Raw genomic sequence first — 19551 nt, 5'->3', positions numbered from 1 at the left:
CGCCGCACCGTACACCACCTTGGGCAGCGCCGTGATCGCCGCATCGTCGAGCCCACCGGCCTCCTCCACCACGCCGCCACCGCCCACGTCCACCACCACGACGTCGCCGTTCCCCCGCCGCGGCCGCTGCCGCCCCCGCCCCCACGCCGCCGCCGGCAAGCCGCTGCGCGCGCACATGTGGAGCAGCACGACGATGGAGACGATGGCCCCGAAGCTGACGCCGGCGAAGGCGATCTGCAGCCGCGTCACCTCCATATGCGTAGTACGTATCACCGCCGGCCGGACGGTGAGACAAGCAAGGTCGAGTGGTCGCGGTTGCAGCTACCCAAGTTCAAGTGGAAGAGGAGACTGACTGACTGACCGGCTAAATGGCGAGACAGGACACACCGACTCTTGCTGCTCCCTGCATCGCATGCTACGTCCTTTGACTGGACAGGCTCAGTATATATTTCATTTTGCGTGGCTGTTTTTAAGATCCACGGCCTCTTCGGTTTCGGGATATTTTCAAAGAAAATTGGAGGAATTAGTGGCCGTTTTTAGATTGAGGGATTTTTTTTTTTTGCTTTTGAGGATATTTTTTTTAAAAAATTTGGAGGAACTAAATGGTTTTCGGTGAAAATCTTGTAAATTTCATACGTTCCAAGGAGGGCCAGTAGAATTGAGGCGCTGGTTTTTATTTTGACTAATGTTCTTCCCTTGCCCCTATCTTATAACCCCTATCTTATACCGTTATACTTATATTTATAAATCAATATTTAGGAGTTTTTTTATCGAAACTTATATATATATATATATTACTTTTTAATCGTTAATAAGTCGTTTCGTTTATTCAGAGTAAAACCTAGGATGAATTTATCTGCGTGCATTTTGTCTTCACATCAATTTAACAATCTTTAATTGTCGGTTAGAACTGTGTCATGAAACGAAACTGCGAGGAGATGATAAGTTGGGCATGAGATCGGAGCAAAAGTGGAACGATAAGATCAAGTCGACAGCTTGACACTAAATGATCATATTGTCTGTTACGCACGTCCTTTTCCATGTGTTGTCTTTTGGAGTTGCCTTTAGTTGATCTGTTGATGTATGGAGTTTTCTCAAGACAGTAATCATCTTTCGTCCCAATCATTAATTTCTCCATGCCCTGAAACACGCTTGTAAGTTCTAATAACACTACCAACTGAAGTTAGAAACTGAAGACCAATGCTGCCTTTTCCTTTGCATCACGAAGTTCTAATAACACTACGCTTGTAAATTCCATCCCATTTTCACCTCCATCAGATATTAATCTTGTTTGCAAATTGCACCAACACCAGTTATATATATGGCTCACGACTGGAAAAAAAAGAGAGAGGCAATTCTGTTCTTGCATCTACTTTTGCTTTTTTAAATCCTGATTTTACCCCTATTTTTTTAGAGTTTGTGATTTTCAGATACTTCCCCCCAAAAGCTTTAGTTTGCTCTGTTAGGATTTCTAAATCGATAGGAGATGATCTAGGGGTTTGGACTAGGGTTTCGTGTTGCTCATAGGGTAATAGAAAGAGGGTGTGAGAGGGAGACCGAGATCGGTACCTTCTCCGTGTGATGATGAAGACTCCATGGCGATGGCCGGTGATGGAGAGGATGATGTCAACGGCGGCGGGGTTGATCCCCCTATTTTTGCGCTTCTGTTTTATCGGCTGGGTTCCAAGGGTTTTGTGGGGAGGGCGACTCCCCTTTTTTATATTGGGCAACACAGGAGGGGCCCATAACCAATAGGGTTGGTTGGCGTCCCCGATCATGGCGCGAATTAGGCGGGAGGATTGGTTTTGTTCACATTGGTATTAAACGGTTTATGTGACTTTGCCATGGTGCTACAACCTACTCCCTCCGTCCCAGGTTATAAGGGATTTTGATTTTCTATTTGCAATGTTTGACCACTCGTCTTATTAAAAAAAATTAAAAGTATTATTTATTTTGTTTATTATTAAAATTAGTTTAACTATTACTTATAAATTTTTATATTTACACTAAATTTTTGAATAAGATAAATAATCAAAAATTATAAGTGAATAGTCAGAATCCGATATATTATGGGATAGAGGTGAGGGAGCAGTTTGGAAGATTCTGAACGGCACGACTTTCAATGGGCCCTATCTACCCTGTGGTGGTACGAAATAGGCCCAAACGTAACGATGGGCCTCGAGAGAGAGGTAAAATGGGGCGCAAGGAGTCAGATTGCGAATCTGTGAACCCTAAGCCTAGTCCCCCCCATCCCCACCCCCACCCCCACTTGGATTCAGCGGCGGCATGAGGATGGGCGAGCGCGACTCCGCAGCCATCGCGGAAGAGGAGGAGGAGGAGGCTGGAGACCTGGAACCTTTCTTCTACGACGAGGCGGCAGCGGTGGCCGAGGCGGCGGCGGCGGCGGAGAGGCGGAGGCTGCAGGAGGAAGAGGAGGCGCGTGAGAAGGAGGCGCGTGCCGGGAGGCTGGCGGCACACAATGCCGTCATGGAACTGATAACCGAGACCGATCCGGAGACGAACATCGTCTTCTACAACCGCTACCACGAGGAGGACTTCTCCCAATTCGACATCGACGAGGTGTCTCCTCTTCCTCCCATGCGCTTCACGGCCACCGATTACAGGCCCGGCGAGGCCAAGATGTACACCACCAACATGGTCAACGTGCTCGCCGTCCGCATCGTTCCCGACGACGGTGATGCTGTCCCCTTCCCCATCGCCGTCTACGGCTCCCTTATCGTCAGGGACGATCTCGATCGCAAGTGCCTTCCTCTCTTCCGCCGCTCCAGGGATGATCCTCAGCTCATCGCCTCAAAGGTTTCACATTTGCTGGTCGATCTCTATATTGCAGTCATCTAGTACCATTTCAATTCAAGGGTAAATTTCTACTACCAAACGCAGAGTACTTTGAAAACTACCATATGAAATTTATTATCACAAAACTGATTTATGCTGTTCTATCATAAAACCACACATTTAACACCGAATTTATGTGTAGGATGATTCGTTGATATTGACTGGCCCTCAGCGAGGACTTGTTCTAGAAGATGCCTTATATTTTGAGTTCGATCTCAAGCTCAAGGGTGATCAAGTTGGCGGGGAGGACAGACAGCTTAGTAAAGGACTATTGTGGTTCAATGGCGTATACATTGAAACAAACTTACTGCTTGAACAAAAGTTGTTGACTGCGGTCCGAGGTGTCACTCTTGATAGGTGCAGGAGGCTCAACAGGCTCTATCCCGTGCAGGTCATGTATGCATTTGTTAGTGATGCGGTGGAGGCCACTGTTTCTGTTCAGGTTCTGCAGGGACATTTCTTCTATGGAAAGATCACAGCTTGCACCAGCAGGGTCAAAGACAGCATTTTGCTTTATGATAGCAGCTTAGTGGCAGGTGGAGCTGCGATGGCTGCTCATCAGGGCAATGATCACTTTGCTAGTGTTCGACTGTTGCGCCCGGTGATGGCTGTCTGTTTGCATGAGATGCTGATAATATCTATTCTCGCTCAAGTTGATGTAACTAAATACACCAGACGAACCATTCATTTCAAACCAGCTGTTAATGGTGGACATGAAACTCAGATTACTTGTGGTGTCAACAGTTTGCTCGTGAAGGTTAATTGGTCGTTGATGTACCCAGCCGGCAAATAAAGCCAGATTGTTTTATCATCTCTGTAGCCTTTACTCTTGCTTAATTATGTATTGAAATGGCAATCGATGTATCAACTAGCTCTTGGTTATCTGCTTCGTGCTGTAGTGTGGAACAAGTGTAATCATATTCTGAGCTTGCTATGACAAGCACCAATAAACTATATGTCGCACCCGGAGTTTTATCCTAAGCCTAAATTCGTAAAAGAAATTCGTAAAAAATAATTGACTTAATTAACTCAGAAAAAATCCCTCTAAAAAAATTAATTTAATTAAATCAAGGTTCGTAAATCGATTAACTGGACTTAAACTCAAATTGAAGAAGTATAAAATTTGGCCAAATAAATTAATTTAAAATTCGGCAAAAATGAGACTTTTCTTTTTTCCCCTCCTTTTTCTTTCTTTTTCCCTTCCTTCCCAAATTGGACCGAAGTCCATTTTGCCTCTCCTTCCTTTTCTTTTTTCCTTTTCTTTTTCCTCTCCTCCTTCCCGGGCCAGCCCAGTCGAGCCGGCCCATCTCCCCGCTCGGCCGGCCCGGCCAGCCGGCCTCCCGCCCCTCTCCCACGCGCGCCTCCCCCTCCCCCTCCGCCTGGGCCGCCAGCCCAGCTCACCTCTGCGCCCGCTCGCCCGCGAAGTCTGCCGCCACCTCCCTCCTCCCTCGCGCAACTGACAGGCGGGGCCCGCCTGTCAGCGATCGGTTCGGCCGCCGGTCGAGTCCGCCTCCGCCCCGACTTCGCTGCGCGGCCGCAACGGCCGCCGCCGAGTCCTCGCCGCGCCCGACTCGGTCTCCACCTGTCGCCCCGCCCTACCCGGCCTCCCCGCACTATAAAATTCCCTCCTCGCCACCGCGCCGCCGTCGTGCCCCGCCGTTCGCCGCCGATGTGCGATCTCACCCTCTGCCGCCCGTCGTCGCCGTCCAGCCGTGCCGTCGCCTCCGCCTCGACGTCGCCAACCCTCCTCCGGCCTTCATCGCCGCCGGTGGGCACCCCGCGCCCTTCGTCGCCTCTCCGTCCCCTTCGCCGCCGCACCTGCCCGTCTCGCCGCCACGTCCGTTTCCTCGCGTCGTCGCCGTTCGCCACCGCGGAGCTGCACCATCACACGTTCCCGGTCCTCGTCGACTCGCCACCACCGTCGCCGTCATCGGTAAGCGTCCCCACCTCACTCTCCTCCTCTCACTCGTCCATGCCGTCACCGCCGGGCCACCCGCGCCGTCGCCAGGCATCGTGCGCTGCCTCCTCGCCGTCGCCACGGGGTCGCCGTGCCGCCGCTGCCGGCGCCCGCCTCCACCTCCCGTGCGTCGTCGCCGTCGCCCTGTCACCGTGCACCGCCGCCCATCGCCTTGCGCCGGTCGCCGCCGTCGCCGTCATTGCCCTCCGGTCACCGGCCGATGCCGTCGCCCTCGCGCCGTCGGTCCTCGCCGCCGCCGCTCACTCACCGTCGGCACCGTCTTCCCCTCCCGGCCGAGGCCGCCTCCCCCTCCTCCTCTGCTTTGGGCCGCTGACGAGTGGGTCCTGCTCGTCAGCCGTCGGCCGCCCCTCTTGCCCCTCTCTCCTCCCCGCGGGTCCCGCGCGTCAGCCGGTCCCCTCCCTCTCTCCTCCCGGGCCCAGCTGTCAGCCCCTCCTCCCCTCTCCCCCTCAATGACAGGTGGACCCCACCTATCGGCGCCGCCTCCCTCTCTCCTCGCTGACGTCAGCAGCCCTATTATTTGCGCAATAATTGATTTAGGACTTTTCTGTATAGTTTAAAAACCCAGAAAACTTCTAAAATTCATAAGTAATTCATGTAATCTTCGTTTAGGTCCATTCAAATTTTATTAAATTCATAAAATTGTCAAGAATCCATTAAAAATACTTTCTTTTACTTTTTCAGTAGAGTTTGTGCCTGTTTTATTTATTTTTATGCTTTATTGCTTAGATTCGGACCCCGCCGAAGAGCCGGTTTACTTCGAGATCGTCGCCGAAGTACCCTAGGGGCCAGAGCAAGTCAAGTGGCACTCATCTTTGATCATATTGAACCTATTGTTGCAAATTCCCCGCTTTGTTTATTCAAATATGCATTGTTTTAATTAAAGTATTTACTGTATTTATTTTTCGGGTAATCCTTATTATTATGCCGTTGATTATCCAACTTTATTCATGCTAGACCAAGGGTAACTTGATTAGAGTTAGGCCTAGGTTAATGCTTAGCCGTGCTTAGAACAAGTAGCTCATGGGATCACATTTAATCATGCTTAGTTCTGAATAGCTGTAATAATGATTCATTACCCGGTTCGGGCTAATGTCAACTAAAATATTGCTAATGGTGGGCTGTGGGTGTATGGTTTTGAGAGTCGCACCTATGGCAATTAAGGACCGGTTCACGGGAAACCCTGGAAGTAATTTAGTGCTAACCACATGCCGAAATAGGTAAGGTGGGATTTGAAGCATGACTTCAAACTATTTGACGTACCAAGGCAAGGGTAGGCGTGATGGAGTATGGACGGGCAATCGTGGTGTAACGAAAGCCTCTGCTGCTTCCGGATCTACCAAGGCACAAGAGGGGACTGCCCGACTTGGTATAAAGGAGGGGGTGAAACCTGAAGTGTGGTGCGATTAAATAGGGAGGATTATGTGATAGAAAAATAAAAAAATTTCTTCATTTGGGACGGGTGATGGAAGAACCGGAGAAAGGGAAACAAGAGAGATGATGATACTAGTGACTGGTCGCAGTGACCCATGATGGCTAGCTTTGACCGTTCGTGGTAGGCCTGAAATATCAGCGGGAGTAACGCTCCCCTTTCCCCCTTCTTCGCTGTTGTAAGAAAGGGAACAGAGAGAGAGATATTCACTGTACCTCTCCTCTTCTACCTGCGTAAGGCCCCGAAACCACAAGCCGTTCGCCGGCGCCGTCATTGGCCTTCGCCGCCGCCGTCATGGACAACCCTCTCTTCCGGGTAAGGATGAAGGATGGTCTCCTCTCCTCAGACACCTCTCTATTCTTGGCTGATCGATGGACGCATCCGTGCGCACCAAACTTGTTTCTCTCGCGTTGGGTGCGCTCAAAATCTTCCTTTTATTTTTTGAAAAAAAATATACTTTTTTTAGATAGCGAAATGCAAACAACTTTGGTCGTGTTCTTGCCTGATGGAGTTTGTTGGGGGCAAGTTGGCCTTTTTTTTTTCCTTCTTTGTTTTACTGGAGTTACTTAACACAGAGTTATATAACAGCTGGCTGTTATGGTTATGGGCGGCGTCGATGGTGCTGAGCGCAGGGAGGCGGTGACCTAGGAGTTCGAGGGCCCCTTGAGGACAAGCGGCGTGGCGTCACTGGTTCGACGAGTCAAGGGCGATGGCACGGTCCGCCTCGGTGAGTGCCGCGCGGGTGAGCAGGACAGGGGCTTGGGCGGTGAGGGGCGCGGTTGCGCCGCATGCAGGCACAAGCCAATCCGGCAAGCTCAAGGGGCACTCAGCCCCCTACCGACGGGCACGGCTGCATAGTGCAAGCAGCAAGGCATGGCCGTAGGCGGGGACTTGGGATGATTTACCATCCTCCCGGAAAGGACATTCGCAAATGCCATTTTCTTAGTCGACTTTAACTATTTGCCACTGGCTTCACAAGTTTCATTGATTTAGTGTCATTTTTGTCTAGTTTTTTAGAATTATAACTATATAGGATCTCTTATCTTGATAATAATTATTTTTTAATTATTAATTTGAATTTAAAATTTTCTAAATTATATTTTTACATGGAACTCATTTACCTTTCTACATAATATTTAATTTATAATTCAAATTCTAGATACTTCTAAATTATATTTATATATTGACCTTTTCTCTTAATTTACACATGGACCCTTTTTTATTTTTAAATCTAAAATTGTATTTCTAATTTGATTCTTTTTAACTGAAATTTTAGTTGTTTACAAATTGTATTTATAGATAGACTCTTCCCTCAATATCAATTGTTTTATTTGTAATAATTTTCAATATATAAATATAATTTAGAAGTATCTAGAATTTTAATTATAAATTAAATATTATGTAGAAAAGAGTTTATAAACAAGTACAATTTAGAATATAGGTAAATAGGTTCCATGTAAAAATATAATTTAGAAAATTTTAAATTTAAATTAACAATTAAAAAATTATTATTATTAAGATAAGGGATCCTATATAGCTATAATCCTACAAAACTAGGCAAAAGTGACACTGAATCAATAAAACCCATGGAGTCAGTGGCAAATAGTTAAAAGTTGATGAAGAAAGTGGCATTTGGGAATGCCCCTCCCAGGATGATGGCAAATCATCCAAAGTCCCCTGTAGGCCGACATCGACATGGCAAGCACATGTTTGATAGTTTGTGATTTCATTCACCGATTGGAAATTGTTCCTGCATTTTTTGTCTCGGAAACGGGAGCGGGTGTGGGACCGCCGGTCGGGAAAACGAAATCGGTTACACGGTATTTTAAAAACGATTTATTTCGATCGAAAACATGGCAATAACGATCGGGAATCGATATTTCAAAACGCGAATAACAAACCATATAACCACTTCAAATATTCGACGCAACAAAATTAGTGTGGATATGATACTAGCATAATACATGAAACAATTGATGAGAACATACACCATCATATAAATTAGTTGATCAACATATACTCATAAGAATATAAGATCATGGTAGAGTTCAAAACGGGAATGTCCACGGGAATTATCCCGGGAAAATACGGGAACCGTGAAAATGGTCGGGAAAACACCTCAACCGTTTTCGCCGGCTTTTCCTGTTTTTTTCCTGGTTTCCTGTTTTCCTGTCAAAACGATATTCGGGCGGGAAAATCGATATATGGTGCCGGTCAGGACGGGATTTTCCCATCCCGTTTTCAACCCTAGCTATGTGCACTAATATTCCTCCGCCATTGCTCGACGCCGTTGGTAGACGGAAGAAGACGGAAACACAAAGAGCGGACGGAAAAAGTGACGGGAGTGGCATGGTTGCAATTTGACAAAATTTTGATGGCACGCACATGATTTGAGAGTCTTGGATGGCGACGAAACTGGCGTCATTGCATCCGGAATAATTCAAGAAGTCTGGAATATGTCTCAGATTTGAAATCATAGGTCAAATGAATAGGTAAATGGCTTTCAAGTGAAAAGGGGTTTTTTTGGAATTATTTTCAATAGGATAATCCTTTTTTTTTCTTTTCTTGTTCTCTCTTCTTTCTTTTTCTATCGTTCTTTCTCTGGTTCACGGGAGAGAGGCGGCCGGCAGAGAACGCCGGCGATGGGAGAGGCTAGATCCGGCCAAGGGAGCGCCAGATCAAAGTTCCAGGGGTCGAGCGACCTCATCCCCCCTGGGCGGCGGCGGCTAGAAAGCGGCCAACCGGAGCGGCGGCAGCAGCCAAGAACGGACGGCGGAGACGGCCGTGGTTGCGGCACTCCGGCGAGCCCCAGCCAGGGCGTGGCGGCAAGGAAGGTTCTATGGAGGGCGGCGATGCTAACGGCGTCGGCGGCTGGGCGCAAGAAGGCGCGAGGCAGCAGGACACCAGGCGGCCGGCGGGCAGTCATGCAGAGCAGAGGCGAAGCAACAGCGCCGGAGGTGACTCCGGCGCGATTCCGGCGATGGATTTGATAGGTAAAATGAGGGTAAATGTTCACAAGGAGGTAAAGGTTCCATTTTTAGCGTTTAATTTGGATGAAGAGCAGCGGAGGCGACGAATTTCACAGATGAACACCGGCGGCCAAAACCTTAGCTCCGGCTTGGCCGAGCTCGACAACGGCGATTCCGGCCGTGGGAGGCAGTGCAGGTTTGGGGGAATGGAGGAGAAAGTCGCGGCGACCTTGGTTGATGTTGGTGGCAACTGGTGAGGTGGACGGGAGAGACGGCAATGAATTGGGATGAGCCACAAACAGAGGCGGCAAAGGGGGAAGATAACTCGACTTGAGTCGGTTCTAGACATGTCGCGCGTCCGACGGCAACACGTGGACACAGGGTGTAGCAGATGCATGGCAAGGCGATAAGGATGACAACGACGACGGCGCCATCGGCTGCGGCTGCTCGTTTGCGGTCAAGAGTTTCAGCACAATGTCGGTTTGCCGCGAAGCAGGATCAAAACAGCGGCGCTTTGGCTTGTGATGACACAGAACGAGCAACAGTAAGTCGGTTGACTGGATGGGTTGCTTGGCTAGCTGTGTTGATCCACTAGAGCAAATAGAAAGGGTTTGGGGATATTATTTGTGGGAAATTCCAATAGGAATTTGATAGGAGAAGATTTGAATAACGCTTAATGAGCACATTTGAACGTGAGGGTATTTCAGAATTTGTGGCAATAACTTGATAAAAGATAAATCTAAAAAATTAAAGTTGACGGCGGAATGACGAACTCGAGCTTCTCAAGCTCGGACAGAGGGAAGAGGTGGCGAAAATCGGTTTGGCTCGTGACAATGAATGAGTGCACGGCGCGAGGAGGGATGACATCGTTGGACGAACAATCATACGCCAATATGATGTGATGACTACGATGATCAACAGAGAGTTTGCTAGAAGCCGAGACTACAATCTGGAGGTAGTGGAAAGACGGGCCAAAGTTTAGATCACATGAGGTTTTGGCCCAAAACTGATCCTTAAAAAAAACTTAAGAAAATTAATTGAGAAGATTTTAGATAATCGAGCGAAACTTAGTTCGCGTAGAATTCGTTAGACACTCTGAATAACGAACTCAAGAAATTTGATAACTGGATTAGTTTTGGAACATTTGAGACACTTCTAAATAGAGAATAGATATGAAGGCTTCGGAAGTTGGATAGAGGTATGATAAATGGAAATTCGATACAGAAACTTGGATAGACTTCAAATAAGACAAAATTAAATAAATAAGACTAGAATTTCTGAATATCGGTATGACTTTGAATAGGAATTCATATGAACACCGGAATTTTGTGGCAAGTACTTAACAATAAACAATTGTAAAAAGAATTGGATCGGTGTGGGACTCTTGGATCAATGATGGGGATCATGTAATAGTTAACTATGCATAAATTTTGAATCGATAATAAAGATTTAGATAAACTACGATGGATGGAAAAGATAAAAGGAAATGAATGGACTTTAAGAGCTCCAACTTAATAAAAACAGAGAACGACAACTTAAAATATTTTCACAAAAAATTTGCCCTAAAATTTTGAGGATGTTACACGTGATGGCTCGAAAATTTTTATTTTGGGAACTAAACATGGCCTAGTTTAGGATTAAATCGTTTGCACATCTTATTTTGGGAACTTATTTTGTCTGAAATAATTAAGCTGGGCGTTTGGTAGGATCGGTCGGTCAATTTAGCTAGTTGATTAATTAATTGGGGGAGATTAATTAGTGACCTTGGGCTGTGCTGCGCGGATGGCTGGTCTTTTCTGTTTTTTTTCCTCTTATAGTTGTCCGATTCAAAAACTATATCTTTTTTTTTCATATTTTCCTTCGATTAATCTTAAAATTTCTAGCCCGTGAGAGACAACGTGAAGGCTCCTTTTCCTGTTACTTTATATATATAGTACATAGATTTCAAAGTTACTCCTATTTTTCTTAGGCATGATTTGTTTCATTTAGAGATTATTGTAATTTGTATTATTGAGTCAGATTACTTTTAAGCTGGATTATTATAAGCTAAAGTAGAAGCAAATAATAAAGATAGGTAATTATTTTAAAGTACCCCAATGCAGTGGGTCTAAAGTCATTCAATAATATAAAAAAACAACTTTAGATGAGTTTATTAGATTATAGTAATATGAACTCTAGATTATAATAATATGTTATAATAATCTATTTGTTTATTTCAGTTTACTTCTAATAAACCAGATTATAATAATTCCAAACTAAATCAAACGGAGCCTTAATAATCAGTTTGAAGTAATCTCAGTTTATTTAATGACCAGGTATTAGTCAATCTATTTAATATAATCATATTTAGTTTTCCTGGGTGGTCCAATTCTCTTCCATACATGATATTCACATACACGCATGAAACAGGCTCCTGCTAGGGCACATTTTTATATTCCTCTGTTTTCTATTCTGCCGCCCAAAAATACTCTTAACTTTTCTTTTTTAAAAAAGCAACTCTCGGCATTATTTTCAGCTGAAGGTAAATAGTGGCCACCATATCTCCGAATGGTTTATGTTGTGTTCTGACGTGCATGCATGCATGATTATATACATGGTTGTATTTTAGCAGTACAATGATGCAGACAGATTAACTTAAACGACAACAATGCATCCATGAATATGTTTCAAGGTTTTGCAATGGAATCTTTCTTAAATAAAGATAAAAAAATTGGGTCAAAACACAATGAACTTTGAGTAACTGCAAACTCTGAATAATCAACACGAACATAACAACCTTGAGTTCTGAATAATTAGTTGTTGAAAATGAACACGACAGGAAATTAGTTGAGGCCAAGCATCAGGATTCAGGACCAGTTTTATATAAAGATGTCGTGTGGATTAGATTGAGCAAATGTTGATTGATTGAAATTTAGAATCGGTTTTAGGGGTTTTCGTAATAGTTTATTTTTTAGTCTTATCTTTTATATCACTAAAAATATGTATATAAAAGTTTTATTGATAAATTATTTTTTATTTGTAAATATGTTATTTGGCTTTATCACACCTTTTAACAAAATAGAAAGTCACCTGAATCTCAATCGGTTTTGCATCCTTTTTCCATATGCAATGCTGAAAATTCTCTAAATTTAGGCTAGCGGATTGCGCTACGACCAGTAAGCTGCAAAAAAAAGTACGAAACCAATACTAACTTAAGGGAAAACTTTATGTTTATGTTTTTAAGCAATTTAAAGGCCTAGAAAAACGTGGAAAAAATATATCTTAAAATGAACTTTGAATTAAGTTTTAAAACTTAAAATTTGGTGTTGACGGTAAGACAACATAAAGCGAGGAGGTTAGTCGTGCAAAAGTATTACCGCTAGATTGTCCACTGGACAGTTGAATTTCATAAGACAGCTTTAAGTGTAAAAGATTGTCTTCTCAATGCTCTCTCTGTATAATGATTTAAATATAAGACTAGACATATATGTAAATAAATGTACTCTGTCAAAGCGTGTTGTGGCTAACACAACATGGATGTTCTTCCGAGGTTGTGATTTGGATCCCTATGTTCTATGTTTTTTTTGACTTAGGATATGTTTGAGAACTTTTTCTAAAAGCTGGTTATAAGAATTTATACTTATAGATTTCTAGAAAATGAACTAAGAAATCAAAAGTTAGAAAAGCTACTGACCGATCCTATGTTTCACGCTTTTAGCACGGACTAAAAATATCCAAGATAGATTAAAAATCTCAGAACTAACCCAGTTTTGAAATCGTTTTTTTCGAAAGAACCGGAGGGAGTATATTGTTTTTAGAATTTCATGTAACATTGCATTGACTTTGCCCCCATGGTCCACTGCCAGTGGGCCCACCAGACAGTCAGTTGCTGAAAAAGGTGAAAACTGAAAAGGTTGATGAGCACACGCACAGCGACGTAGGACCGACCACGCCGCACGGCCAATTGCTCCAGCCACGTTTTAAATTCTTTTAAATTCCGAGGTCTGAAAAGCAAAGAAAAAAAGAGCCTCTTTTTCCTTTTCTTTTCTTCCCTGTCATTATAACACAGAAGCACCCATTCTTTTAAGTAATCATCGCTCGTGCCCTTGGATTTTCAAGCTTCCATAGAAGGTTGACCATTTTTGTTGTACTGGGAAAAAAAATCTCAAGAAGTAGTAGTCTTTGGCATGGACACGGTCTCTAGAAAAAACTTTTATCATTACCTTTTCAAATCATATATTTATAAATAAATGTATGAAAGGTTTTTTCTTGATGAATCTTAATGTTTAAAGATTTTGAGTTTTAACTGCTTGTATTCTAGTGTGTTATCCTTTTGTGTATCAGATGTTAATTTTGTAAGAAGTAATAATAGAGTGAATATTTTTTCTTAAGAAAAAAATCACATTACTATACTTACGGTGTCCTAGTCTATTTTGAAAATGTTTTAACACAAACAAGTCAAGTCTGTATTTCACAAAGGCACAAACTTCATTGATATGTACATGTCAATTTTTAGGAAATCCAAATTGTTTCTTTGAAAATCAATGCAAATAGTCTAATGACCAATTGCATTAAATAGATTGACGCAAATAAAAGTTTAGTCCAAAGTTGAAAACTTGCCATGTGCTGTAATTAATCAGGGAAACGGGAGCAGTACGTCGCCGACAAAAAAGAAGAATCTCAAGGACCTGCACAGAAAAGATTCTTGCAACAGCAACAATTTTGTTTTGTACCTGAAAGAAAATTCCCCGAGAATTAATCGAAAGGAAGCGTCAAAGGCAGTAGTAGAAAAGCACCGAGCGAAGAGAAAAAGAAATCCAAGAGGGTGGAGTTTGGAGGAGGAAGGGGGTGGTGGTGGCCTGGTCGGTGGCGAATTTGAGCCCTCTCCGCCGCTGCGCAGGTGGACTGCAGTTCATCCCTTTCATTTCCCCTGGAATTGATGCTTGTTCTTGGCTGAATTCGGTGTGAATTTGAGGGGGATCTTGGGAGCCCATTGAATTCGTTGGTTGGTTGGGAGGCGATTAGTGTCGTTCTAGCTGTCTTTTGGGTTTGCTTGGCCTTGGAAATTTCCTCCCTTTTTGCCCAAATTTTGGGCTCACATTTCGCCCAAGATTGAGCAAATGTTCATCGGTTGGTTACTGCAAAATGAATTAGCCTTACTACTGGTACCAGTAAAGGGAAATGATTTTGCTGACATTTGAAGTTATGTTAGTATGAGTTGTAAAGATGTGATTTTTGTGTGTACTTCGGAAAGAGATAACCTTTCTCTGCGAATGTTTATTTTCCCTGTGTGGTGCCTATGTTCTGCACGGTTCATCTTGGTCAGAACTTTTTCAAGATTGCAGAATTGGCTGTTTGAAGCTGCATCTCTTAACTCTTGGCAATATTTGGTAACTGGTGGAAGATTAGTGTTTTTGCTCGTGACTTATCCTTGCTCCCATTTTAGATAGTGATGGCTCAAAGCTAACTACTTTGAATGTGACTATGGAGCTCATTGAGGTTCTGTTCATGAATTTCGCTATCATCTCTGCTTCCTTTGATTCTAAATGATGAGTACTAAGATGCTAGATTTTGTGCATTGTCAAGTGATTACTGTCTTATGTATTGCTGTAAGGTTATTTTGTTCCTGATATACTTTGCTGTAGCTATTGTTCATGGTAAGCGATGGAATGAAGCAAATTGATTTGTATGTTCAGCAATGCCACTTCCCTTGTGTAAGAATTTGCATGGAGTGTTGCAAAAGCTGTGCTTTTTATGTCATCTTTGCTTCATTTTTTATTCTGTCGAGCGTTGAGTGGATAATTTGTGCAATATTTGGAGAAATGTGTTATGATATCGATTGGCATTACTCGATGAGCTGCTGCGGCATCCGAGTGACAGTGCAGTGGATTGGTCTTGGTTCACTTGAACAACTCAGTGACAATTGAGCAGCCATTTTTATTATTATTTAGATGTTCTAGTCACTGAATTTGATAAGATGTTCTGATTGCCTCCTTTTTCTTGGTTCACTTGAAATCGAGAAGATATTTTGAACATTATAGTACCCTACTGAAATTCATCATATTTGTGATTCATTTTCAGTACAATTTTCATTGTTTTGCACTTTGTTTGAGAATGATATTCTAATCCACAGGTATTGCCGTGTTAGCTGGTTAAAGTAGGAGGAGGGAAGAATATGGGCATTTCAGCCAAGTGGATTAAATCACTTGTTGGGATAAAAAAGCATGAAAAAACCCAAACTTCTGAAAGCAGTGGAGTGGTAAGCCAAATGATATTCAGTCTGGTTGTGAACTGTGCAATTATAGTGAATTGTTTATAACTTCAGATTTTGTATATGTGACATGTCGTTTCATGTCCTGCCCCTTTGTGAGCATAAGAATACGATATGCATCATATTTGGGTTTGTCTTTCCTGTCAAAATATGAGGAATCGATGTTTTACCTAAACTCACTGGAAGACAGTCGGTGCTGTTGTTGCTGAACGTTGACATGTCTTTATCATCTGGTATCCCTTAGAGACTACTGCTACATTCTGCTCCTTTTCATTATCAGAAGAGTCACAAAAATAAATCTTAAACTAATAAACTCCAGCACTGTTTCGAAGACATGTGTCATGTAGCTATTGATAGCACATTTTTCTGTGCATTGACGTTGCAAAAATATAGCTGTTGCTAATTGCCACCGCCAACACCTGTAATGTTTTCAATTCTTGGATTCACCATATGGTGGACAATCTTGAGTTTTAACACACTACAACAAAGTTATGTACATAAATGTTCCTAAACTCAATTTACTTCTAAACTTTCTTGCTTTATAATAAAGCTCAACCGAAGTCAACCAGTCTAAATTTACCGCCGCAAAAATAGTTTGCCTGATTTATATATATTAATACCACAGCAACATTTCTGGATCACCTCATTGACTTTTTATGTACTTTTTTCCTATGAATTTTATATCAAATAATTGCTAAAGAAAACGTAAATGAAATAATAGAAGATCTGGTTTGAGTTATGCCATGTGTGTTAAGCTATTCAATGATGAGTCTGATACAATGGCCATTTAAGCAAGTTATCGCCAAGCCCAATCATGGTTTCCTAATTAATAGAGCTGTATTGTTATTGCCACATTTTTATATTGCTTCAAGACCGTACTTTGTGAAAAATGTAGAGGAGCTCTACTGCTCAATTGCTTCAAAAGCAGAAGGATTCGATTGATACCGAATGTGCTGCTGCAGTCGAAGAACTTACAGTACAAACTGAACCATTGGCATGTGACACCAACATTCAGACAATATCGAATTTCACCTCTTCACCCAGTACAACTCTTCTAGTATCTCAGACTGAACTGGATACAAGGGAGCATCACGCTGCAACAGTTATTCAATCTGCCTTTCGAGCATTCTTGGTATTATACTCCATCTTTTATTACCTTGTTATGTTGCTCTTACTGAGTTTACAATCAAACATTTGTGAAGATGGACATAATTACCACTTGATTTCTGTCCAATTATATTTATATGTGATGTTTTCCAATTTTGTTAGGCCTAGTTTGGATGTTTCCTGGACCAACTTTTAGTCTAGTAGGAGTGGCTGCAGATATTACATACAGGAACATCTGCAGGCTCTTAAAACCGTCATTGGATTGTCTACAGAATAGATCCTATAAACATTTTTAGAAAATGGGATGAACCCAGCCACTACATCCAATTGGATGTACACAACCAATAGATGCTATAAACATGATAGCATGGATATTGTAGTCTCTGTCATATATAAGACAAAATGCTCCCAATGATAATATCTTATGAATTAAACAAAAAGACAAATGTTACTGGCCATAAGATATTCATTCTTTGCTGTGCTCTTGGTTGATTAGGGAGTGAAGTTTTATAGATTGCTAGGTTGCTCCCTTGTTTTTTCCCCATAAACAAGTGCTGGATCTCCTTTTTTTTGATAAATGATGCTTACCGCCTAGCTACCTACACAAGTACTAGTAACTAATATTTTCATGTTTGAAAGGATGGTCTGATCAGATATGCACCTCTACGAAGAATATGCAAAATAAGAAGTATCTTAATATATAACCTACCTCATGATTTTGTGGTACTTCGCTCGTAACTTAATATACCTCTAGATGGCTAGCTCCTTTTAGGGGATGTTTTTAGTGGTGTCTCATGATGTGACACATTTTTCCCTTTTGTGTGTGTGTGTGGTGGGGGGGGGGGGGGGGGGCGGTGCTCTTGAGGGATACTTTGAGTCTCTCTTTTGTAAATATTTCTCTTCCTCTTATTGAAATGAAGTGCAGTCCTGCTGTGTTTTTGAGAAAAAAAAAATGATTGTGGTACTTGCAGCACTCTCATTTTTTCTGTAATATCTACCAGGCTAGGAGGGCTTTACGAGCATTAAAAGGATTAGTTAGACTCCAGGCTCTCGTTAGAGGCCATGCTGTACGAAAGCAAGCAGCAGAAACACTTCAATGTATGCAAGCATTGGTGAGAGCTCAAGCTCGTGTCAGAGCAAGACGAGTCCGAATTTCTTTGGAAAGTCAAGTGACCCAAAAGAAGGCTCCAGAACAGAATATTCACGAGGATCATGTTTGGGAAATTGAGGTATGACATGGCCTAGTAGTCAATGGTGATATTGGGGCAATGGAATGCAAATGCAAGTCAAACATATTCTTTAGAAAAGGAGTATATTTAAGGGTGTTATGTTTATTTTTAAGCTGGATACTTATAACTGAGAAATATTTACCCAAGAATGTTATGCAGGAACGATGGTGTGATGGTATTGGCTCAGCGGAAGAAATGCAAGCTAAAGTATTAAAAAGGCAAGAAGCCGCTGCTAAGCGGGAAAGAGCAATGGCATATGCTTTGACACACCAGGTAACTTCATGTGCTAACATTCTAACAGAAATGTGTGTACTGACGTATAAATTTTGGCATTTATGTTGAAATTTGCTTGATGAAGCTCTGCAAGATCTTTTGATTCTTTTTTTAATTTATGTCTGCTGCCTATGCTTAATGTTACAAACTAGTTTGGTAGAAGAACACTTGTTGTAAGACTAGTAAGACCAAGTTGAAGTGTGCTAATTTGTGATTTCCATTGGAGTTGCAGCAAGATGTGTAACTGATATTTTGCACTTTTGCAGTGGCAAGCAGGTTCCAGGAAACAGAAAGCAGCATCTCTCCAAGGACTTGAGGTGGACGACAATCAGTGGAGTCAGAACTGGTTAGAGAGATGGATGGCTGCACGCCCGTGGGAGAACAGATTGCTTGATAGTAATGCCAAAGAGAGTGCTCCAATTGGTGATGATAACCATGGTGATGAAAATGAGGCCAAGGCTCCGAACAAACCAAAAGGAAAAGTGTCCATTTCGGCCGTTCATTCAAATGGTTCGAGCAAGAAGAAAGCTGCAAATCATAAGAAGTCACATTCCGATGTAAGTGGTTCTTTGTCAGGGCAATCTGCAGGTGTGCTACCCACCAATTCTTTGGGATCATCCAAGCCAAAATCAAAGCCATCAGATGAAATCTCTGAGGAGGTTAATTCTCAACTCTCAAATTTGGCTTCCCGGTCCACAAGCAATCCGAAAGAAAGACCAACGCAAATCAATGCTTCATCCAAGAAGAGATTGTCCCTGCCTAACAATGGTAAACCATCTACCTTTTAATGCCAACGTTTCTCCTGAAACACTTATTCAGAAAAGTATCGAAATCCATTCTGAAATCTCCTGCAAGAGGCCATTCATTTCTAGCTAAGCATTTCAGTTCTAATTACTTGACATGCTATTGAAAAACCAAGTATCAATAGATAGCTCATACTTCAACAGCATCTGATTCTACTTGTACATGTTCAGGGACAGTAGGTGGAGGAGTAGGAAAAGGGGCGACCAACGGCAGGGCAAACCACTCCATGAGCTCAAAGAATGCAGCAAAAGGATCATCCAAGTTGGAACTAAAACAGCAACGTCCAAACCCTCCCAACACAACTGCGAAACGAGACAGTGAGAGTTAATCCATCACTCCCATTTCATTCAGGCTCTTGGTAATAGCCCTTTGTCACTCATGTGTGCTAGATGTTGCATCTGTGTATATAAATCAACCAAAAGAATCTTGCATCTACATTGATGCCAATATGCCATGCTTCATGCTTCCATTGTGCAATATTTATATCGTGTTGTATCGGTTCTTTTTCTTTTTCACGCTTCTGTTATCTTTCTGTAAGTTGTGTTCCTGCTACGATAACCAGAGAACTGTATGTGCAAAACTCTGTGAAAATATGCACAGTACAATAAAACCCTCTTATTTCATGACATGGTCTTCAGCATCAGTAATGATTGGTG

General features: G+C 42.7%; 2 protein-coding genes across 3 annotated transcripts; both read left to right on the top strand.

Annotated features, from left to right (window-relative positions):
* The first annotated feature begins 2240 nt into the window (after positions 1–2240).
* LOC102721042 lies at positions 2241–3837 on the top strand. The gene is made up of 2 exons (XM_006664693.3): positions 2241–2817; positions 2999–3837. The coding sequence occupies exons 1-2, from the start codon at positions 2287–2289 to the stop codon at positions 3647–3649; spliced, it is 1182 nt and encodes a 393-aa protein (XP_006664756.2). The 5' UTR covers positions 2241–2286; the 3' UTR covers positions 3650–3837.
* A 10125-nt stretch (positions 3838–13962) lies between these two features.
* Positions 13963–19551, top strand: LOC102704933 (protein IQ-DOMAIN 1-like). 2 transcript variants are annotated; one of them, XM_015842694.2, is made up of 7 exons: positions 13963–14111; positions 15345–15470; positions 16378–16614; positions 17591–17818; positions 17966–18091; positions 18358–18859; positions 19066–19551. In XM_015842694.2, exons 2-7 carry the CDS (start codon positions 15387–15389, stop codon positions 19221–19223), a joined length of 1335 nt encoding a protein of 444 aa, XP_015698180.1. In that variant the 5' UTR covers positions 13963–14111; positions 15345–15386; the 3' UTR covers positions 19224–19551. The 2 variants fall into 2 exon arrangements, with proteins under 2 accessions (XP_015698180.1, XP_006664214.1); XM_006664151.3 differs by having other exon boundaries at positions 13964–14111; positions 17978–18091.

Source organism: Oryza brachyantha, chromosome 12, assembly GCF_000231095.2.
Source record: "Oryza brachyantha chromosome 12, ObraRS2, whole genome shotgun sequence".
In the NCBI taxonomy this organism is placed as follows: Eukaryota; Viridiplantae; Streptophyta; class Magnoliopsida; order Poales; family Poaceae; genus Oryza; species Oryza brachyantha.
Note: the sequence above shows the minus strand (reverse complement) of the source record. Positions and strands in the feature narration are given on the sequence as shown.